This window comes from Carassius auratus, chromosome 38 (assembly GCF_003368295.1).
Source record: "Carassius auratus strain Wakin chromosome 38, ASM336829v1, whole genome shotgun sequence".
NCBI classification, from domain to species: Eukaryota; Metazoa; Chordata; class Actinopteri; order Cypriniformes; family Cyprinidae; genus Carassius; species Carassius auratus.
Window position 1 is genome coordinate 24,203,212 of NC_039280.1, and position 25,263 is coordinate 24,228,474.

General features: G+C 41.5%; 1 protein-coding gene across 3 annotated transcripts in view; it reads left to right on the plus strand.

The window, feature by feature from the left end:
• The first annotated feature begins 13,268 nt into the window (after nt 1-13,268).
• The window catches only part of xpo5 (exportin 5), a 138,337-nt gene continuing 126,342 nt past the window's right edge, over nt 13,269-25,263 (plus strand). For all 3 annotated transcript variants that reach the window (XM_026224890.1, XM_026224889.1, XM_026224891.1), the window contains exons 1-4: nt 13,269-13,512; nt 14,329-14,450; nt 17,543-17,615; nt 17,703-17,840. In XM_026224890.1, the coding sequence (XP_026080675.1) occupies nt 13,321-13,512; nt 14,329-14,450; nt 17,543-17,615; nt 17,703-17,840 (525 nt within the window). In that variant the 5' untranslated portion in view covers nt 13,269-13,320. The remainder of the gene's footprint in view (nt 13,513-14,328; nt 14,451-17,542; nt 17,616-17,702; nt 17,841-25,263) is intronic.

The window sequence follows — 25,263 nt, forward strand, 5'->3', positions numbered from 1 at the left end:
CAATATATTACTGTCTCTGGTGGGACATGTGATGTGCTGTCTGTATTTTGGCAGTTCACGGGAGAGATTGGCTTTATTAAAGGGTTAGTTCACCCAAATATTAAAATTATGTTATTAATGACTCACCCTCATGTCATTCCAAACCCGTAAGACCTCCATTCATCTTCAGAACACAGTTTAAGATATTTTAGATTTAGTCCAAGAGCTTTCTGTCCCTCCATTGAAAATGTATGTATGGTATACTGTCCATGTCCAGAAAGGTAATAATAACATCATCACAGTAGTCCATGTGACATCAGAGGGTCAGTTAGAATTTGTTGAAGCATCGAAAATACATTTTAGTCCAAAAATAAAAAAATTCAGCATTGTCTTCTCTTCCGGGTCTGTTGTGAATGCGACTGCTGTGACTGTTGACATGGCATATAAATATATATATATATATATATATATATATATATATATATATATATATATATATATATAATTGTATAATAAATGAAAGAAAATAGAATACAAAAAGATTAGAAAGGTAGTTTGATTTTTCTCTTTTTATTTTTTTTTGAAAGGAATTAGAGTAGTGAGTGCTGAAGTTAAAGGGTCAAATAAAGATGGAAGAGATGGGTTTTAAGATGATTCTTGAAGATGGCTAAGGTCTCAGCTGTTCGGATTGAGTTGGGGAGGTCATTCCACCAGGAGGAAACATTTAATTTAAAAGTCTGTAAAAGTGACTTTGTGCTTCTCTGGGATGGCACAATTAAGAAATGTTCACTTGCAGAATGCAAGCTTCTAGAGGGCATATAAGTCTGAAGTAATACATTTAGGTAAATGTGTGTGAGCCAGTGGTGTTTTTTTAGGTAAACATCAATGCATTGAATTTTATGCGAGCAGCTATTGGTAGCCATTGCAAATTGATAAACAGGGGTGTGATGTGTATTCTTTTCGGCTCATTAAAAATTAATTTTGCTGCAGCGTTCTAGATTAATTTTAAAGGTTTGACAGAACTGGCAGGAAGACCAGCCAAGACAGCATTGCAATAGTCCAGCCTGTACAGAACAAGAGCTTGAACAAGGAGTTGTGCAGCATGTTCCGAAAGAAAGGGCCTGATATTCTTAATGTTGTATAAAGCAAATCTGCAGGAGTGGACAATTTTAGCAATGTGGTCTGAGAAAGTCAGCTGATCATCAATCATAACTCCAAGGCTTTTGGCTGTTTTGAAGGAGTTATGGTTAATGTGCCTAACTTGATGGTGAAATTGTGCTGAAACGATGGGTTTGCTGGAACCACAAGCAGTTCTGTCTTGGCAAGGTTGAGTTGAATGTGATGGTCCTTCATCCAGCAAGAAATGTCTGTTATACAAGCTGAGATGCGAGTAGCTACCGATAACTTTACATCTGAGGCATTTAAAGACTCCATTTTTCCATTATTTATTTCTAAAGATACATGACAATGTATAAAGAGCTCCATTACCTTCTATGTTACATTATGGCCACGTAGAAACAGTTTTTGTAAAAATAGGATAAAGATTGCGTCATAACCACTCGACTCTCTGTCGCACAGAAGAGAAATTACCATACAGACAGGAGGAGAAGCTCGCAGGCAATTAACTTAATATGGCGTACTGGTGTTACATTTTAAAATACTATACAAAATAATTAATCAGAATACTTACTCCTGCTCACTCCCCGCTCAAGCTCGCCGTCTTTGCAAGATTAACGATGGTTGTTTGCACGCACAGCTACTAGAAGATTTACATCTGTCAGACAGGTTGCTGACGTCATCAAGCTTAGTTTGAGTCTGCGTGTCAGAAACGGAAGTGCTAAAAAACGCTAAAAATGGGCTTCACTTCGCTGTGTCCATTTCTTTTACTGTCTATGGTTTCCTCGCGTCCGATTCAGTTTACCTCTCGTGGAAGCGATTTAGCGCACCTGCCAGCATCACTTGTGCGCTCGGTTATTATTGGCATTGATTTGCTGTCATAGATCTTCCTTACCATTTGACCATTGCTCTGGGGATGATATCCAAAATATAGATGTATGGTCACACCAAGGAGTGAGAGGAAAGAACTCCAAACTCGGGAGATGAATTCGGGACCTCTATCTGATACAATGTTCTCGGGTATGCCAAAGTTTTGAAAAATATTGTTTAAAAGCAGGCCTTGGGAAATATATCCACTGTGATGAGAATACAAGTATGGATTAATGGGGTCCTTTGGCTGCAAGGAATGTAGGTGTGGGTAGGGGGGCACCCAAGCAGAGCAGGATCGGAGACACTGGTGGCCACGATATCCTCGTCCAGTGTCCATTGAATGGGGCTGACAATCACACAGAATGGGAGGATTGGTTCAGGATTCTCTGATGGATCATTTTGAGCATGTAGTCTTAAAAGAGTGTCTGCTTTAATGTTTTTAGTCCCTGGATGGTAAGAGATGGTGAAATGGAATCGGGTAACGAAGAGGTCCAAACCGGCTTGGCTGGGATTTAGTCTCTTGGCTTCCTGGAGATATATTTAAGATTTCAAAGATCTGTGTAAATTACAAACGGGTGGTGAGCCACCCTCCAACCAGTGTCTCCACTCCTCAAGGGCAGGTTTGATGGCTAATAGCTATCTATTCCCAATGTCATAGTTTTACTTCTGGGTGAAGAAGGCACATGGATGAAGCCAAGGAGGATTCCCCTGCTGTTAGGACATGATGGCTCCAACTCTAGATGTTGAGGCATCCACTTCCACCATTAAAGGCTACTGAGGGTCCGGGTGGACCAGTAGTAGAGCCAATATATGCTTGTTTCCATGGCAGTAGTGGCTTTGGGTGACTAGGACAGAGACTTAGGCTTGCCTTTCATGAGGTTGGTGAGAGGGGCTGTGACGGAGCTGTAGTTGGGAATGGAAACAATGATAGAAATTAGAAAAACCTTAGAATTGATATCAGATGCTGGAGTTCTTTGATTGTCGTGGGTTTTTGCCAGGTCTTTATGGTTTCTACCTTCCCCTCGTCCATCTTGGTACCCTGTGAGCTAATCTGATAGCAAAGGAACTGGACTGATGCTTGGCGGAAAGTTCACTTCTCAGATTTTAGGAAGAGCTAATGTTCCCAGAGTTTTTTGAGAACTTCAGAGAGGTGCAAGCGATGTTCGGCCTCATTCCAGGAGTGTCATCGATGTAGACCAGCACAAAGCGATGTAGGTACTCCTGGAATACCCCATTCATATACCCTTGGAAGACTGAGGGGGCATTGACCAATCCATATGGCATGACGAAATATTCATAGTGGCCGGTAGGTGTCACACAGCTGTTCCAGTGCGAATGGGACGAGGGGAAGTTGGTACCAGTATTTGACTGTAATCTTGTTTAACCTGTTAACGTGCACCTGGACGCCGGTATACTAAACTGTCCTTGTTGGCATGTGTCAATGTTTATGAATAGATTAAATGAAACGGGACAAAATTCATCAAAACAAGCTACATATCATTAGAAAGATCTAAGCCTCAAGCATCTATGACAGATTGCTGTTTTTCAATGGAAAGCTTATAAAGAATATATTTGCTAAATTTGTTAAAGCAGAACACATCAAAACATGAAGACTAAAAAAGCAGTACATATCAGATTCGTCGTAATACTGAGTCATAAACACATCCACATCTGTAAATCCCAGTTTAGTTAGGAAGGTAAGGGTCCACTGAACGCCATCTCATGGAGCATGTTTAGTCCAATGAAGCAATAAAATTGTAATATGCATGATAATTCCTTGATTGACGTTTCAGTTCTTCAGGGACAGTATTGTTTGTGTCCATTATGGAATAATTCATGCTCAGAAAACTGTGTTTTGGTAGTAAAAAAACAGCATGGTTTTTTAGCGTACAGTGCCACAAACAGAGTGAGCTTATCTTCAAAAAAAGTGAAAGATAGGCAGAAGTTTGTTTCTTTGAATTCTGGCGCTCTTTCGTGATGGCCCGTGATGTGCGCTGTGACGCACCTGTCATCCGATGGAGGTGTAACTTAGCTATTGGCTTTTTCTTTATTTGTTTTATTTTTCAACATTTTGCATTTATATGTGAGTGTGTTTTATATTAAATGTGGCTGTATCTGCATGATTACCATCTGTTTGATCGCAAATCAGCACGCTATTACTGTGTAATCACATCTATCAATGTGAACAGCATCTATATGTCAGGGATCAGGCAGTTCCAGTTCCTGCCAATCAACCACAATCCCCGTCACCTGAGTTAACCAGCCACACCTGCCACACCTGCCTCCGCTAAAGTAAAATTTTCTCTCAGAGGAACATCACAAAGCCCTCATCTCACAACCAGACTCCTCAGTTGGTACAGGACACCCCGGGGTAAATAAGACTCTTGAAGTGGTTGTGTTCTCTGTGCGATAACCAAGGTACTTAGACAATTACCTACAGGAAAACTAGTTTCTTTGCCTATTCCCCATCGTCCTTGGTCCTCATATAGGAGTTGATTTTGTCACCGATCTACCTACTTCTGATGAAAAAAAACTTGCATTCTAGTAGCCGGGGTAGGCGGATTAATGGGAGAATGAAATACGGGCTTTATTTTGGATACATGGAAGGCGGGATGAATTCTCCTATACGCAGGAGGGAGTTTAAGGTGGACTGCCACCGGACTAATGATCTTGGTGACAGTAAACGGGCCAATAAATTTGGGAGCCAATTTATTAGATATGGAGCGGAGAGGAATATTCTTAGTAGAAAGCCGCACTCTTTGACCCACGACGTATACGGGAGGCCTAGACCGGTGGCGATCGGCTTTGGCCTTGGTGCACGCCACCACTTGGAGTAGAGTCTCACGGGCTCTAGTCCAAGTGCTGTGACACCTCTGGACGAAGGCGTGAACGGAGGGGACCGCGACTTCAGATTCCAGACTGGGAAAAATAGGTAACCTACACTACACTCAAAAGGAGATAGGCCCGTAGCTGATACTGGTAAGGTATTGTGGGCATACTCCACCATAGACAATTGTTGGCTCCAGGAGGAAGGATTCTTGGAGACCAAACATCGCAACACCCTTTCCAAATCTTGGTTGGCTCTCTCGGTTTGACCATTGCTCTGGGAGTGAAAGCCTGAGGACAGACTTACAGACGCTCCCAGTAATCTACAGAATTCTCGCCAAAATTTGGACACAAATTGGGGTCCCCTGTCGGAAACCACATCTATCGGGAGGCCATGTAAATGAAAGACGTGATCTATGACGGTCAACGCTGTCTCCTTGGCTGAGGGTAATTTGGGCAAGGGAATAAAGTGGGCTGCCTTCGAGAACCGGTCCACCACGGTTAAACTACCGTGTTGCCCTGGAAGGGTGGGAGGGCGGTAATAAAATCTAGAGCGATGTGGGACCAGGGTCTCGAAGGGACCGGCAGCGGTTGGAGTAACCCATCAGGGGGCTGATTGGAAGTCTTACCAGTGGCACAAACCGAGCAAGCCAAAACAAAACTGTGAATGTCGCGAGCCATAAGTGGCCACCAGAATCATTGCTTAACTAAAAATCTAGTGCGGTTTACCCCTGGATGGCAAGCTACATTAGAGCAATGTCCCCACTGGATAACGTTGGACCTTAATCTCTCTGGCACAAATAAGCGGTTCGGTGGGGACCCGGGCGGAGGCGTTACCCCTTCTAAGGCCGTTCTGACCTTCGATTCGATCTCCCATGTGAGAGTGGAGACCACTAATGTCTCAGGAAAAATACACTCGGGAGTGGATTGGTGTTCGGAATGGTCAAAAATACGTGACAAGGAGTTGGGTTTGAAATTTTTGGAACCCGGGCGGTACGAGATAGTAAAGTCAAAACGTCCGAAAAAAAGTGCCCATCGAGCCTGCCTGGAGTTCAACCTTTTGGCGGTGCTAATATACTCTAAATTCTTGTGGTCAGTCCATACAATAAAAGGAACCCTCGATCCTTCTAATCAGTGTCGCCATTCCTCCGATGCCATCTTAACTGCCAACAATTCTCGGTTACCAATATCGTAATTTCGTTCAGCAGGAGATAAACGATATGAAAAATACGCGGAAAGATGGACCTTGTCGTCAGGGGTGATCAAAATAGGGGTTGAAATGAAGTGGCTCTTCAGTTTGGCAAACACAGCCTCAGCTGTGTCTGACCACCTGAACGCAGTCTTGGCGGAGGTCAAGGCGGTCAGAGGTGCGGCTAGTTGGCTGAAGTTTCGAATAAAACGCCGGTAGAAGTTAGCGAACCCCAGAAACCTCTGTAGGCCCTTAAGGGAATCTGAACTTGGCCACTCTACTGCAGCCTTAACCTTCTCGGGATCCATGCGTATTCCCTCAGTCGACACGATATACCCCAGAAATGGAATTGACTGTGCATGAAACTCGCATTTCTCCGCCTTGACAAAAAGCCCATTCTCTAGCAACCTCTGAAGCACTCATCGGACGTGCTGCACATGTTCCTGGAAAGAAGAAGAAAAAATCTATATGTCCTCCCTGATACGAACCAAATGATAAGCATTGCGTAAGTCCAGTTTTGTGAAAATTGACGCTCCCTGCAACCTCTCGAAGGCCGAAGACATCAATGGCAAAGGATAAGTATTCTTTACCGTGATGTTGTTCAGTCCCCGGTAATCAATACAAGGTCACAGTGATCCGTCCTTCTTTCCCACAAAAAAGAACCCCGCCCCTGCAGGAGAAGAGGAAGGGCGGATGAACTTCGAAGCTAGAGAATCAGAAATATATTTCTCCATAGCCTCCCTTTCCGGAACAGAAAGTGAATATAATTTGACTTTAGGCGGAGACTTACCTGACAATAAATCTATAGCACAGTCCTTGGGACGATGCGGAGGAAGAGAAGCAGCACGAGACTTACTGAACACTTCCTTCAGATGGAGGTGAGAACTCGCTTCCTCCATGATGGTCAGATCATTCTGTTAGGACTGGGTATGGAAACACAGGAGGCAAAAGCAAGTAAACAGAGTTTATTGTAAATGATGTGATGATGGAAGGTTGGAGAGTGGCGCAGGAACCTCGATGGCAGCACAGACTGGTGAGTAGGTGAGTTGAGTGCGCTGGTAAAGATGACGTTGGTGGTAGATCCGAGTGAGGTGACGATAATCTGTGTGCGAAGGGAACAATCCAGAGCAAACCGAAACAGGAGACAAAGCAAGGCAGGAACACGAGAATCAGACATCTAACATGGAGGACCTCAAACAACGATCTGACAAACAAGAGACGAAAGACAGGGCGTTAAATAGGCTGTTGGAATGAGCTGCACCTGCCGCTTATCAGACGATCAGCGGGAACACCCACATGAAACAATCAACATGACGTAACATGAATACAGCTGGAGACGGTGCATTCATGAACCGTGACAGGCGGGCATTCTTCTCTCTACTCAATGTAACGGTTAGTCTCACTTCCGGATATCACCCCCAAGCCAATGGACAAACTGAAGAAAGATACAGGACATTAGCCGATTCCTCAGAACCTTTTGTCACCAAAACCAAAATCTTTGGAACCTGATTTGGGCAGAATATGCTTAGATTTTGCTCCGTCAGTCCTCTACTAACCTTACACCTTTCCAATGTGTCCTGGCTACCAACCCCCATTGTTTCCTTGGTCCGGTGAACCTTCAGAGGTCCTTGCAGTTAATAACTGGTGTGAGAACAGTGAAAGAGTTTGGGATCAGGCTCATCAACATCTCCAGCAGGCTGTAAATCGTCACCAACACTTTGCTGATGCTCACAGGAGACCACATCCCACCTACCACCCTGGACTGTATGGCTATCAACTAGAGATATCAGATTGAGACAACCTTGCAAAAAACTTAGTCCTAAATACATTGGACCCTTCCCTGTGGAGAGACAAATAAATCCCGTCACCTACCGGTTACATCTACCTGCTCAGAATCAGATACATCCAACCTTTCATGTTTACATCACCCATCTGTTTCCATTCCTACCGCAGACCCGGTCCCTGACGATGAACCCCCATTGCCACCCATTGAAGCTGAGCCCATCTACACGTTACAAGAGATTCTAGACTCCCAACACCGTGGCGGACGATTGGAGTACCTTGACTGGGAGGATTATGGACCCGAGGAAAGATTTTGGGTTCCTCGCCAAGATATCCTAGACCCCAACTTGCTCACAGACTTTCACACCCAGCACCCAGAAAAATCTATAAGAACTATCCCAGTAGTGGAATCCTCTAGAACCAGTTGACAAATGTCCTCCATGTGTAACTGGCCCACACGAAGCTGGATGTGACCACGCAGTGTCGAACCTCTCACTGGCCAAGGGGACTTTATATGGGATGTCATCGAGTCTTTTCATGAGCAGGAGTGAGTTGCACGACAGTAGTCAGAGGTTGTACATTGACTGAGGAAGAAGAAACCACACTCATCACGGGGCGTTAGATGAAGGATGGGACACATCTGTATGATATGTCCCCCTGGCAGCAGTAAAGACACAATCCCTGTGTCAGCCTGAGGCGATGTTTGGCCAAGGACAGCTGTGTGTTTTCTACTTACATGGGCTAGTGTTGGGATTCTGGAAAGCTGGGAAGCTCTGGTTGGCAGAGTGGAACATGTGGGTTTTTGGCATTAAATATCCTTCATACAGCCGATTAGGAACCCAGATAGAGAATTGGCGGAAAACGCTCAAGCCCTATGGTGTCATCATATGCGGCAAGATGCAACTGCAAGAGGGCTCTAATCCTTGGTGATAGGTAGTCAACAGGGCATGCTCATTCAAACCACTCGAGGCTGCAAGAGTACGGAAGCATAGGGCATAGTCCTGCACAGAGGTTTTTCCATAATCACAGGAAGTAGGAGGTGGGAACCAGCAGACATTCGAATAAAAACTTTAATTTCAAAATAAACTCAAAACAGCGCAACAGCCCCTCGTGGACGACTGCCACACACAAACAAAAGCAAAACACAAAACAGCTCTGGTCCTCTCTCGTCCTTCACTGTCATCGCTCCTCTTTTTTATCCTTCCAATCTCCTCCGTAGTACTCAAGACTGGTGAGTGTCACAGTTGTCGCTCATTTCCAATCACTCCACCGTCCTCGCTCTGTTCCCACAGCTCTCGGCCCCGCCCCACTTGTCACATACCCCCATCGCCCCTGGCAGGCTGGGGGGTACTCCCGAGACTGCGCTCTACCCCTACTCACGGTGACTCTCGCCCCTCCACCAACTGGGTGAACTCCTTCCTGCTGCCTGGCGGTGGCACTGGATGGCCCTCGGTGGACAGTACGACACTTCTCTGCTGGGATGGCAACAGCTTCTCCGGTTTTGGGCAGCTGGCAGCAGTCCCCTGTTCCCTGCTCCTCCCCATTCTTGGTGGACGGCAGCAGGCTCCGGTCCGGTCCCCTGGTGAATGGCACCGACTCCTCCGCTCCCTCACAGATGGCAGCTGCCCCTCCACATCACGGACGGCCAGCAGCGAGCTCGTCCGCCCCCGTATGCAACTGCAAGAGGGCTCTAATGCTTGGTGATAGGTAGTCAACAGGGCATGCTCATTCAAACCACTCGAGGCTGCAAGAGTACGGAAGCATAGGGCATAGTCCTGCACAGAGGTTTTTCCTTGTTTCAGATGATATAATTTCTCACCCGCTGAAGCACCTCCTACTGGTTGACCGAATACTTCAAGGAAGTGGTTAATAAAGTCATAAACATGCTAATAAATCATGTAACCAACATGCTAGTTACTTGCTAATCAAGCTAACAACATTCTAGTCACTTGCTAGTCATGCGAGCAACGTACCAGTCACTTGCTAATCATGCTAGCAACAAGCTAGTCACTTGCTTATAATGATAACTGTAATAATAAAAACGCCATAATCACAGGAAGTAGGAGGTGGGAACCAGCAGACATTCGAATAAAAACTTTAATTTCAAAATAAACTCAAAACAGCGCAACAGCCCCTCGTGGACGACTGCCACACACAAACAAAAGCAAAACACAAAACAGCTCTGGTCCTCTCTCGTCCTTCACTGTCATCGCTCCTCTTTTTTATCCTTCCAATCTCCTCCGTAGTACTCAAGACTGGTGAGTGTCACAGTTTTCACTCATTTCCAATCACTCCACCGTCCTCGCTCTGTTCCCACAGCTCTCGGCCCCGCCCCACTTGTCACATACCCCCATCGCCCCTGGCAGGCTGGGGGGTACTCCCGAGACTGCGCTCTACCCCTACTCACGGTGACTCTCGCCCCTCCACCAACTGGGTGAACTCCTTCCTGCTGCCTGGCGGTGGCACTGGATGGCCCTCGGTGGACAGTACGACACTTCTCTGCTGGGATGGCAACAGCTTCTCCGGTTTTGGGCAGCTGGCAGCAGTCCCCTGTTCCCTGCTCCTCCCCATTCTTGGTGGACGGCAGCAGGCTCCGGTCCGGTCCCCTGGTGAATGGCACCGACTCCTCCGCTCCCTCACAGATGGCAGCTGCCCCTCCACATCACGGACGGCCAGCAGCGAGCTCGTCCGCCCCCGTATGCAACTGCAAGAGGGCTCTAATGCTTGGTGATAGGTAGTCAACAGGGCATGCTCATTCAAACCACTCGAGGCTGCAAGAGTACGGAAGCATAGGGCATAGTCCTGCACAGAGGTTTTTCCTTGTTTCAGATGATATAATTTCTCACCCGCTGAAGCACCTCCTACTGGTTGACCGAATACTTCAAGGAAGTGGTTAATAAAGTCATAAACATGCTAATAAATCATGTAACCAACATGCTAGTTACTTGCTAATCAAGCTAAACAACATTCTAGTCACTTGCTAGTAATGCGAGCAACGTACCAGTCACTTGCTAATCATGCTAGCAACAAGCTAGTCACTTGCTTATAATGATAACTGTAATAATAAAAACGCCATAATCACAGGAAGTAGGAGGTGGGAACCAGCAGACATTCGAATAAAAACTTTAATTTCAAAATAAACTCAAAACAGCGCAACAGCCCCTCGTGGACGACTGCCACACACAAACAAAAGCAAAACACAAAACAGCTCTGGTCCTCTCTCGTCCTTCACTGTCATCGCTCCTCTTTTTTATCCTTCCAATCTCCTCCGTAGTACTCAAGACTGGTGAGTGTCACAGTTGTCTCTCATTTCCAATCACTCCACCGTCCTCGCTCTGTTCCCACAGCTCTCGGCCCCGCCCCACTTGTCACATACCCCCATCGCCCCTGGCAGGCTGGGGGGTACTCCCGAGACTGCGCTCTACCCCTACTCACGGTGACTCTCGCCCCTCCACCAACTGGGTGAACTCCTTCCTGCTGCCTGGCGGTGGCACTGGATGGCCCTCGGTGGACAGTACGACACTTCTCTGCTGGGATGGCAACAGCTTCTCCGGTTTTGGGCAACTGGCAGCAGTCCCCTGTTCCCTGCTCCTCCCCATTCTTGGTGGACGGCAGCAGGCTCCGGTCCGGTCCCCTGGTGAATGGCACCGACTCCTCCGCTCCCTCACAGATGGCAGCTGCCCCTCCACATCACGGACGGCCAGCAGCGAGCTCGTCTGCCCCCGTAACTCCGCCTCGAGCGTCCACGCCGCCAGACTGCTACGCCCACTCGATGGCACTGCAGGTTCACCCCAATGGCGTGTAGTCTTCCTGTAGTCTTGTCTCAGAGGACCACCGAAACAAGGTCTTTACAGGGGATCTGTATCTGGGGCTCTAGTTGTCCTGGTCTCCGCTGTCTTTCAGGGATGTAGAGGTCCTTTCTAGGTGCTGATCCACCATCTGGTCTGGATACGTACTGGATCCGGGTGACTGCAGTGACCCTCTGATCTGGATACAGACTGGATCTGTTGGCAACGGTGTCACTTGCTAATCATACTACCAACATGCTAGTAACTTACTAATCATGCTAGCAACATTCTAGAAACATGTTAACAACATGCTAGTTACTTGGTAGGCATGCTAACGACACGATAGTAACTTACTAATAATTCTAGCAACATGTTAGAAACTTGTTAAGGACATGCTAATCATGCTTACGACATGCAAGTCACTTGTTAATAAAGTATTAACATACTACACTCTGTACTCTGACTTCTAGTTTCAAGTCTGAGAAGTACTCTGGCTTCTAGTTCATTTATTTGAACTAGCTGTGTTAAAAATATCATTGTTAGGGTTCCCTATCCCAGAAAGTGGGGTGGCAGTTAATTAGGCCAACATTCCTAACAGCCATATACTTTAGGTCACATTATTATTATCAAATTGAACAATTGCAAACAGCAATAACTTAATTCATGTGATGTTAGTATAGCTAGGCAACTTTGGTTTCCTCTTTTTGTGAAATTTAGATGGAAAATGGGTGCTTTTTTATAGATGAGTCCTTTATCAAAAGCTAAAAATAGATAAATTTGTTGCTAGGTGCTTTTGGAAGAAAAGGTTGTATGGGTAGTCTGAAAAGACATAATTAAAAATGAGTAAAAATTTTGGCTAGCTGGTCGAGTTTTATTATCAATAGCAGAAGGTAAGAGTTTCTTGTATTGCCATAATTCATCATAAGATAAATTATTAGACTATATAATTTGATGTGGAAAAATAAACCACACAAAATTAAAAAGGAAATAAGACTGAGAGAGGTGTTGGTTTTGTTCACTTTGCCCTACTTAACCAAGTGTTAAAAGTAAATTGATAAAAAAAAACAAACAAAAAAAAAAAAAAACAGGTGGACTGAACATATTTCCTAATTGTTCTTAAGAAGATTGGAGATATTTATTTCTTATTACTCATTAAATTATATAAAATTTACCATCATGTTTTATTAGTCTAACAGCTGGTAACCTACAATTGGTTTGGAAGAAAGAGGATTTGGTTTAGAGTTACAAACATGCAAGCATACAAACGGTAGACAACAAGCCAAAAAACAATCGGTTACTACAGTTTTACTATAATAAAACCATGGTTATTTTTCATATGCCCTGAGAGGACTTCTTAAATTCATAGTGATTAACAAATATTTAATTAATGTCATCTGTGTATTTAATTTAATTTAATTTAATTTTAATTTATTTGGTTGTTTTAATTTAATTATATTTATTGTGGAATGTATACGAGGATGCCTGTGACAGGATGAATGACAGTTGGTTTGCGGTAATGGGACACATATGGCAGAGAGCACATTTCACAAATCTTCCCTACTCTTTGCTACAAAGTATGAGCTCAAAGGCATATACTTTTAGTCACAAAAATATTATACTTTTAAGGCTTATAGGCGAATAGAGACGCAGTTGGTATTTAGAAACAATGTTAAAAAAAACTACAATTCCCAGAGGTCACGTAACTTCCGCCATCTTGATTGAGGCGGTCTGTGGACAGCAGGCACCGACCACGTTTTTTTATGCTCGCCTATGTATGTTGAGCTTGTAGTGGAGTGTGCAGTACATTTTACAGATCTACTGTTGTGTTACATTCCATCTTCTTGGACGTGTTTAAAAGCCATGGCTGAACCGATACGTGCGCTGTGTGATGAGCTCATAAAGGCTGTGAATGTGATGATGGAGGCAGAATCAAGCCAAACGTACCGTCTGGAGGCCCTAAAGGTGAACTATGTCTAAATTCAAATACGATTAAAAGGCTATTATGAATGCATTAATTTATAAATCCATATTATGAATGTCACATAACATTGTATTGGGAACTCCCGTTAATCGTTCCTCCATATCATTCGCGTTTTTGTTTTGTTCAAATATTCATACGCACAAATCGTGATATTAATAAGTTTTGATGTTCTTGTTTGTTGCCTTATCATACCAATCTTATCAATATCTGTCAAGAAACATGTGGAAGTTAGAAATAGGCAACATTTCTTTGAATATCTCGCATACATAAAATGTTGCATGCCATGCACATTTACATCCTCGCCTTTACAGATGCAGAGCATTCGGTATAAGTACACAATAACACTTGTTAACAGACGCTGAGGTGAGGTGTACCACACAAATATATGAAGACGAGACTATTTGTAGCTGCTCATATCTGAAGTATGGAGCACCTCACTTAGGAAGAAGTACGATAAAACAACAACAGCTAGCTAATATGTTTTCAGGTTTTTCTAATGTGTAAATAAAATATGCACTGATGTCTTTGAATTACATCAACTGATTTGTTGATGACTTGTCATTTTTTTAAAACAATGTGCACATGGAAATTGTTGCCCCCCCCCATGATGTAAACTCAGTTTAATAGGTCTGTTATAAGTTTTCTTTTTACAAAACAAATAATTTTAAGACAACATAAAATAGTTTACTTTACTGTTCTGATCAGTCCCTTGAACTGCATATACTAAAATATGAATTGTGTAATGATGCAGTACAACATGTTGTTAAATTCTCTAATACGTTTCCCTGTTGTTGTAGTTTATTGAAGAGTTCAAAGAGAAAAGTCCTCTCTGTGTTGAATGTGGTCTTCAGTTAGCGGAGATATCACAGACTGCAGTGGTCAGACACTTTGGGCTGCAGATACTGGAGCATGTAGTCAAGTAAGTGTTTTAAACCCTTTTTGTGTGAACAGTTGGGGCCAGACGTTTTGGCAGTGACCTACATTTTGTGTTTTGCAAAGTTTGCTGCTTAAGTATTTGTAGATAATTTTTCTGTGTGTTTTATGGTATACTTAAAGGGTTAGTTCACCCAAAAATGAAAATTATATCATTAATAACTCCCCCTTATGCTCTTCCAAACATGTAAGACCTCCTTTTATCTTCGGAACACAGTTTAAGATATTTTAGATTTAGTCCGAGAGCTCTCAGTCCCTCCATTGAAGCTGTGTGTACGGTATACTGTCCATGTCCAGAAAGGTAAGAAAAACATCATCAAAGTAGTCCATGTGACATCAGAGGGTCAGTTAGAATTTTTTGAACCATTGAAAATACAAATAGGGTTGTGCCGATAGACGATAGTATGGTGTATTGACGATTGTCAGAGATATCGACTGTAGCAGATTTCTCTGTCGATAGTCAAGATGATATTAGGCTCATTCTCCTATCAATGTATTAAATTATAGCTAATAATAATAACTATTATTATTTTTATTTGGCGGCCTATTATAATTCGGCTATCAAACTGCCCAGCTATTACACTTTAGCACTGCGTTTCACACACACACACACATACAAGCATGCAAAAGAGGATGAGCTTGTAGTCGGTTAAGAAGTATCCACCTACATCGTATGCAGATATAAGGTATTTAATTGCACTTTAACAAGTATTCTGAATGGCCTATTATGTGCAATATTTTAAACGAGCCCTCACTAACTGAGTTTAATGCCACAGTTATGTTAGAATGCATCTCGTTCTTGTTTCTGTGGCGGTGTGTCGGGGCTCATCATGAGGCGGGCTGTCTAGAGCACTGTATGACTAAAGCCCCTGTTTATACTTTCCACGTCCGCGAGTCTGCTATGGGCTGCTAGGTAGACGTGACGTAAAAATCATCATCGGAGAGTGCCCATTTTTTTTCTGCACTGTCAGTAGGCTTCAAGACCACAATTGCACATGTGCAGGCAGTATGTAGAAGCCCATTGCTATTCAAACCTGTGCAATCTGTCAATAAAAGAATATAAAGACAGTCAGGTGTGCAATAATTCTGGGCAACTGTTTGTTCACATATTTGTTGTATAGCAGACCATCAGCATTTGCTTTCGGAAGTATAAATGAAAGAAGTCCGTGTGCATGTCCGGATCGCTCATGCAGAAAATATAACATAGGCTTTATGCATCAGTTCAGTTGAACTTTTGAATACTTTATGTTTAACATGTTCGTTTATGTCCAATATAAGAGGTAAATCTACTATTGATTTTCACCGTTGACATTTAGATTGACAACTTTCCAACACAGATGTGGCAAATTTGTCACAGGACGCACTAGATGACAGTTCCGTCCGACTATATATGAACTAGCTGTTTTAAATACATAATTTTTTTTATTTAATGTTAGTTTATCATAATGTCTGAAAGTATATTTTTTCGATTATTGGTGATTCAATAGGCTCTCTCTCGTGCACCTGCGCAGCTTAAAACACTAAGTAGTTATGCTATGACAAGGGCAAATTGTCATAGCATAACTCTATCTTGCTTCACCCATGCATGATGATAATATCGTGTTTCGTTGATCTCACGGGCTGACGTTATGACAATTTGAAAAATAACTATATTGCCCAACACTATACTGAAAAACAATAAGCATATCATAAAGTTTAAAGGTTTTTATTGGCAAATATTTATAGACTATATATTTACAGCATTGTTCTTCATAACCTCTGCAGTTCACTCTGGCATGCTGGATATTAGCTTCTAGGCCAAATTCTTTCTGATGGCGATCCATTCCTGCCTTTTCAGTTGGATCACAATTTGTTGGATTCTGCTTGTCCACTTGCCTTTTGAGGACTGACCACAAGTTCTCTATGGGATTGAGATCCGGAGAGTTGTCTGGCCATGGATCCAAAATTTCAATGTAATGGTCTTCGAGCCACATCTTTATCACTCTTGCTTTGTGATTTTTGGTGCTCCATAATGCTGGAAAATGCATCGTTCATCACCGAATCGCTCTTGCAGGACCTTTTGATACCATTCTTTATTCATGGCAGTGTTTTTGGCCAGAATTATGAAAGTGCCCACTCCCTTTGTTGAAAAGCAATCCCACTGGATGGTCTCAGGATGCTTCACTGTTGGCATAACACACATGACTCATGGTAGTGTTCACCTTTTCATCTCCGAACAATCAATTTTTCAAATATCACAAACAAAGGAGCTTCATCAGAGAAAATAAATTTGCACCTGTCTTCTGCTGTCCAGACCTTGCACTTCATGCAGAATTTTAGTCTTTCCTTGATGGTTTTCTTGGAGAGAAGTGGCTTCTTTGCTGCCCTTCTTGACACCAGGCCATTGTCCAAAAGTATTTGCCTCACTGTGTGTGCAGATGCTCTTACACCAACCTGCTGCCATTACTGAGCAAGCTCTGCAATGGTGGTGATATGATTCCATAGCTGACTCAGGAGGAGATGGTTCTGGTGCTTGCTGGACACTCTGGGATGTCCTGAAGAATTTTTCACTGCAGTCAAAACTCTCTCCTTGAAGTACCTGATACCTTTCCTTGCATGTGAGGCCATTTTGATGCAAAACAATAATTGCTGCACGCGTTTCTTTTGAGGTAACCATTGCTAACAAGATCACAATGATTGGAATTCATCCAGCTTATAAGCTTAACTTATTTTTATGCAATCAGTTTGCTCTTACAATGTAATCAGTATGATAGGGATTTTACCTGATTTGTACTCATTCATACTTTCACATGTGTTGCTGATATGATTAGTCAATTAATGTTAGCTGGTCATTTTGTGTCAGGGTCAAATTTTTTTGGTGAAAAGTAAATTTTTTTTGGTCAGTGAAGCTTTTAGCAATTATAAAAAATGCATCTGATCACTCTACACAATAATCTAGAAACAGTGTGAATGAGCACCACAACAGCTTAAGCAGCAAACTTTGCAAAACACAAAATTTATGTCACTGCCAAACTTTTGGTCATGACTGTTTACCACAATGAATGCTGAGCATTAAGCTAAACACATTTTTGTGAACAGGTTTAAATGGAATGACATGGCACCACAAGAAAAGCTACAGCTGAAAAACAGCACTATGGGCCTGTTGTCAGATGTAAGTATTTTGGAAGTGTATCCACTAAATCTTATCTGTTTATAAATAAATTGCTTATTCATATTATGGCTTAATGTCCTGTTTTAGGGTACACATCCAATTCTGCAAGAGGAATGTCATGTTAAGGATGCCCTCTCACGCATAGTTGTGGAGATGATCAAGAGAGAGTGGCCGCAGCACTGGCCAGACATGCTTAAGGAGATGGAGGCCCTTACTGCTATGGGGGTATCAAGATTATTTGCTAACATAAAGGGTGATGTTGTAAGACTTTGGTGCCAGATCATGCTCCTGAAGATATGCCTTCATGTCAGAGTTTATTTACAACCCTCCTCTTAAGGGCAGCCATGGTCTAATGGTTAATCGTCTAATGATCTAATCAGTTCTGTAACCTGAAGGTTGCGGGTTTGAGTCTCAGGTCTGGCAGGTGGGTGGGGGGAGTGAATAACCAAAGCTAGGTCTTGGCAAAAAATCTAATGGGATTTTCATGCGCATCTCATCAGCAAAGCCGCTCGTGTGTAGTGGTCAATGTGTTTTTTGACCGCTTATATCTTGGAAAGCAAATGGGGCTGATAGCCGATATAATAATAATAAAAAAAGATTATTAATAAGATGATAAAGATAAATTTTAAATCATTTGACAATGGGTTAAAAAATAAAGATGTAAAAGAAACATACTTTAGATGACATTATTTTCCACAAATAAATATTTAATAAAAATATACTTAAAAAGTAAACACTGTAACCAACAAAACACTCAGTATTCTGGGAAGTTTGTGTGCATTAGGAATCATATTTTTAGGGCCGGACTATTATGGCCTAAAATCAAAACTTCGATTAATTGAACATTTTGCCTCGGTTTTGCTTTTTTTTGCCCTCATAGTTCACTGACAAGGTTTGTACTGTAAATATGATTGACTATCGGTAGTTATTTTATCTATGTTCGTAACATTTCTTACTAGGGTTGGGTATCGTTTGAATTTTATCGATTCCGATTCTTATCGATTCCTAGTTTCAAATCCAATAAGATAAAAAATCCAATATTAAAAAAAATTAAGTAAAATATTTAGATGTCAAACATTTTTACAAAGCATTCTGTTGCAGCTGAATAACATGAGAAAAAATCAGCAGCCTACAAAACACTGCAAGAGGAATTTTGCCTGTGATAAAAAAAAAAAAAAAAAACATGGCAAAAACAATTAGATTTATATAAATTTCAAATATTAAAGTGTTAAAGACAAGTAATAAGATAGGTCAGTAATAAGACAGAAACAAACAAATCAATTAGCAATATCATAAATACAACTAAACTAAATTTCTTTTTGTATCGTAGTTTCGACTTGGAACAAACTTTTCTACAGTTAAAGCTGCAGTAGGGAACTTTTGTAAAAATATATTTTTTACATATTTGTGAAACCTGTCATTATGTCCTGACAGTAGAATATGAGACAGATAATCTGTGAAAAAAATCAAGCTCCTCTGGCTCCTCCCAGTGGTCCTATTGCCATTTGCAGAAAGTCATCCGCTCCCGGTAAAAAACAACCAATCAGAGCTGCGGTACGTAACTTTGTTTGTGTTTAAAATGTAGAAAAATGAACATAAGCGAGTACACCATGAATCCATTTTCCAAACCGTGTTTTTAGCTTGTCCTGAATCACTAGGAGGGTACACCTATAATAAGTCTTGATATTCTGACTATTTTAGATTGCTTCGGGGGTACCGCGGCGGAGTAACCCAGTACCTTTGTGATTCTTCATAGACATAAACGGAGAGAAGTAGTTCCAGCTACGATGTTCTTCCGCAAGACGCAAGAAGTTCTGTTTATTAACCACTAGAGCGTCAAAAGTTCCCTACTGCAGCTTTAAAATACACCGAACAGTCCGAGAACGGACACAAACCGGGAACCCGCAGCGCGACCGGTGCTCTCTATACAAGCGCATGTGCTTCATGTTCTATAAAAAGTTTTGAGATTCTAAGCTACTTTAGTGATAAATCACAGGACAGCGCTGACAACTAGTTTCTGTGTTCCTCTGTGCGCGCGATCTTCATAGCTACTGTTTATATGAGTGTTTGTGCCACAATGCAGCTGCATGAACAAGGTAGCTCGATATAAGAATACACATCCGTTTATCTAATCGCTTGAATGTCCAAACCATAAAACAAATGCAACTGACAAAGTTTATTGAAGACGCAAGGCTCACCACTCACACCGCTTTGCTTTTATGCCACTGACTGGAGAGCAGAGTCATGTGGCTACACACGTGCTAGTATGCTTTTAAGGGGGAAGTGTTAACAGGATTAAAAAAATGAAATAACCGACATGGGAAAATTACATCGGTTAGAGGTTATGAATTTCGGTTTTGATTATTTTTCGATTAATCGTCCAGCCCTAATATTTTTCAAATAAAGCCTGGGTAACACTCATTTTACATACCAGCCTACAATGAAAATGACATGAAAATGCATAAAGTGCAGCATACCGTATTTTCCGGACTAAAAGTCACACTTTTTTTTCATAGTTTGGCTGGTCCTGCGACTTATAGTCAGGTGCGATTTATTTATCAAAAATTAATTTGACATGAACCAAGAGAAATGAAACAAGAGAAAACATTACCGTCTACAGCCGCGAGAAGGGCCCTCTCGCCACTGTAGATGGTAATGTTTTCTCTTGGTGCTTGGTTCTAAATAAATGAAACTTATAGTCCAGTGCGACTTTATATATGTTTTTTTTCCCTTGTAAAGACGTATTTTTGGAATGATGCAACTTATACTTAGGTGCGACTTATAGTCCGAAAAATATGGTAATTTGAAATCTAGAGTTAAAATTTTAAAGCATTCAACTCAGACTGACTGACCATCCCGCAGAGAACATGTGATCATGCACACTTCACAAAATCTCATAGCAGGATTCTAAATTTGCAGTGTTTGTCAAATTAAATGTTCATTAGTCATTCAAAGATTTAAATTATATAAATGCGTATTTTCTAAATGCTGACGGCAAACGAGGAAGTATTATAATTGTTTGAATTTCTATTACTAATAGGCCTAATATAAAAGTAAAATGTTATAATACTTTCTGTATACATTAATTCCTTTTGTTTAACCGTTCTATCTGATTCTTGGACAAAGAGGGAACTGCTCCATCTTTCAAGAATAATCTTTGTGCAAACACACTCTACAAACGCAACTCTTCCTTCTCCATGGGAGCGCAACAACACCACGCCCCCTTTTTTGTGTATTCCTGTGGGCGGAGGTTAGTAAAAAAACGCTTCTAGTGAAGTCATTAATGAAGGAAGTAGAGGGATGTAGTCCAAACTGGGCGTTCGATGTAGGCAAATTCTGTTAAATAAAATATCTCACTTGACATTGAACTTTGTACTTTAGAATTTTACAGATGTTATTTATACTCTAACAACAACATTACACACTAACTAAGGTGTAAAACATGGGATCACGAAGAACGGTAACTTTTAAATGAAAATGTGTGCCTTTTTATCTTTTAGTTTTAAGTGGTCTAAATGTATTTATATATTATGTGGAAGGTGTAGTACCAAGAAAGTGTGTAAATGTGTAATGTTGCTGTTTGAGCATAAACAATATATGCAAAGTTACAAAACTGAAAGTTCAATGCAAACGGAGATTGATCGGCTACTGATCACAATTGGCTGATAATCACTCTGGGATAATTGATCGGTGTCTCTAAAAAGGCAGATCTTATAAAACCAATCTAAAGCAATTTCTTGATTAACTGATAAAGTCATTTGAAAAAGTTTCTGTGAGACATAATTTCATAAACCGCTAGAGTTATTCCGATTCCGATACTAGTATTGGAAATATCACCGATACCACAACAAATTCTGGCATCGGTGAGTACATGAATCCATACACCGATCCGATACCATTTTCTTAAACAAGACCTAGTTATGACCGCTAGCTTTGCCCTACGGCTGCACGGTTCTTCTTCAGTGCTCAGAATGCATTGCAAACACAGGAAGTTGTGCCGTTAACCCAAGCAACCCCTGTTTAGAGCAGCGAAGAAGAAATGAAAACGCGTTCGCAGCACTGATCTATATATGACTGGATCGCTCATCACGTTTTAAACTGCCAACAGACAGTGAAGCTGCTTCAATATTATAGATCAGTGGTTAGCAGTATGTCCGCTGTTTATCAGTATTTCAGACTGGACCAACCAGACTGTAAAATGGCGACTAGGGATGTCACAAGTACTGGCACTTCACTACTAAGTCGGTGCAGAAAATGTAAACAGCGTCTCTGTAGTACCGGTAGTAAGTTACCGACTCCAGAGTATATTCGTTACCCACAGCTACATTCAGTCACTTTCGTGTTAGTCTAAGTGCAGGGCTCCAGACTGTAGCCGAATATATACTAGTGTCTGTGAATATTAAACTGCAAAATACTATTTAAATATTACTCCTGCAAATTCTACATCTCTGTGGGTGATGGGCGCAGATGCGCGGGGGCTCGCTGTTTTGTAGTCTCTGCGGTGTGTCACTATATGAGGACACGAATGCATAAACGAACGTCACTTCATGAGAATTTACCATTTCATTTGAGAAAACTGTCATATCATAAACCCAGACACTCAAAGATCTTCATGGCAACCCATCAAAATAAATGTTCGGTTTAACGTGAGTAAATTGACAATATATTAAGCTACTGTTGTAGCCTACAGTAGATTTAGCTATGTCTCTATGTAGTAATAATAATACGTCTCTATTGATAATAATAATTATTCCTAGACTGTTGCTTGTTAAAGAGATTCTCATTAATATATAATTTTTTTATGTTCCTAGACTTATTTGTTGCAGTTTTTTTATACAGTTATATTGTAAAACTGTTAAGAGTGTTAGATTTTTGGCTCAATTTGAAGTTCTTTTTTGCTTAAGAAAATAAGTGAAGTGTCATACATAGTGAAGTGACATAGTGAAGTGAATTTGTGCTCTGCTTTTAACCCATCCAAAGTGCACACACACAGAGCAGTGGACACACACACACACACACTGTGAACACACACCCGGAGCAGTGGGCAGCCATTTATGCTGCGACGCCCGAGGAGCAGTTAGGGGTTCGGTGCCTTGCTCAAGGGCACCTAAGCCGTGGTATTGAAGGTGGAGAGAGAACTGTACGTGCACTCCCCCCACCTACAATTCCTGCAAGCCCGAGACTCGAACTCAAAACCTTTCGATTACTCTCTAACAATTAGGCCACGACTTCCCCCAAAGGATCTCTCGAGAGAATGTGCCATTGAGTTATAATCACATGCAGTATCTTTATCTCTTTCTATAAAGATATGTTTTCACTTATTCCTAATTTGCCATATCTATAGGGGGCACCCGGATATTAACCGGGGACCTCTTGATCTGCAGTCAAATAAATAATCTCTTGATCTGCAGCCAAATAAATAATATTACTGTCAAATTCATGTCGGATAATAAAAATACTGTAATAAATACAGTAGTTCACCATGTATTTGTTGATGTTTATCAAGAGATAAGTATAAAGTACACCATAAAATAATTATAGCAGTTTACACAGGGCTAGTAGTGTATACAGCTGTATATACAGATACACACCCAGGTCACATCAGTACTTGGTATCGGCCGATACCCTGAGCCCAGGTATCAGTATCGGGAAGAGAGAAAGGGTTACGGAACATCTCTATAAACAGTGTGAATGAATCATTGAGCACTCTCTCTCTCAGAATGTAAATGGTTTCAAATCACATCGCGTCTAAAAAGATAACGTCTCACTAGAGTGGTCAGCTTTGTGAAGCGCCTTTCATTTGCTTGTGGATGTTTGTGTCTCAAGTGATATTGCATCGTACTTGCACTGCTGTTTTATTTAAGGTCACCTTCTTAATGGGTATTCCCTTATAACCCACGTGCACACGCCGCACCTTAACCCTTTGAAGTCGATTAACGCTTCATTATATCTAATGTGACCACGCCCCTGCACTTAACGCGCTATTCAGATTCAAACTGAAGCGCGTGGCTTAAATACTCCCACACAGAGGAAAAAGCAGCCAGACTGTTCAAGTTTTTATTTTATTTTACTGTTTGCTTCGCGATGAGAGGAATAAGACAATTCACCCCAAAAAGATGTGATGTGGTTGAGGATTTGAGAAATGGATTTCCTCAGAAAAAAGAATGAAGCACTTTATTTAGCAGAGATCATAAACATGAGTAAGTCTCTTTTTATTTATTTGTACTAGTTTTCACATAACGTGTAAACATTTTACTAGTTAGAATTTTTCCAAATACTTTTTCCAAACTATAATTCCTGACTAAATGTATAATCAAGTGAAACATTATGAAGTTTCAATAACAATATACAATACGATACCATTCAAAAGCTTGATGTAAATAATATAAATGTGACAAATAGAGATAACTCTAAGAAATGTAAAAACAGTTCTTTTTTCTGCAGTTCTTTCAATTTATTCCCCCTAAAAAAAACCTGAAAAATATTCTCAGCTCTTTTCAACATTAATAATAATAATATTGATTATATTGAATATATGATTTTAATAATAAATAAGTTTTTTTTTTGGTAGAAAATAAGATTGTTAAAAGGATTTCTAAAGGATTGTGTGACTGGAGTAAGGATGCCAAAAAATTTGTTTGAAAGTAAGCTTTGATTGTTCCTAATAAACTGTTTAACTGCTCCCCCAAGTGGATATTAAATTATGTTGTGGGATAATTAAATATATTCTTAATAAACTACAAACATAAAATTATATAGATTTATTTTATTCTCACATTCTTTCTTGTAACTCCTCACTCACAGTGGCACAGCTGAATGAGAGGCTCATTATGAGGCCCTTTGTCTTCTCGGGTGTAAATCACAATGATATTCATGATAGTTGACGCCTATGACTTTTACCAACAAAAAGTGTCTTAGAAAATGTAAATCAATATATTTTTTTATGTGAGTGAGTAAACCAGATGATTTTCACATAATTTAGAAAGAAAAATTCTAGGGTACAAGCTCCAGTTCTCAACAGTCCCGGGAACCAATGTTATGTATGTGTTTTATGGCCTTATTCAAGTGATTTAACATTTTTAGTTTTTCACTAACCATGCATAACTTTTTTTTTTTTTTCTCAAAAATACAATCATGTACATGCATGCATTTTATACATATTATTATAGCCCAGTTTGTGCTGATTACAGTGATATTAGATTTTACCCATTTAGATATTTATAAGAAACTGAAAAAAGCACAAATATCAGGACATGACAAAACTTCTCCAGGCCCCAAATATACCCTTAGACTCCAGAGGGTTAACCACGCGGCTTGTATCTAATGCCCCCGGTTGAATCAGGCTTTGATGGATCGAGGTTTGGTTACATCCTGAATCCACCAAGGCCGGAAAAATACCCCCCTTTTAACGCACGGGTATTTGGTATTCGCCGGCCTGACCGGGGGTGACCTGCGGGGCGTCCGGGATCCACAAAATGGTCCGGATCCCCGCAACGCCAGCAGGCCAGCCCAGACCTTTCCCCTGTCCCAGCGATGGGGAGTGGGCTGAACGACTGGCGTGGAGAGAGCGGAGGAACGGAGGAGCTGTCCCCTCCAGCGGGCATCAGTCCCGGCCCCCTGGGCGGGGCTCTGGAACCCGGGAAGGACC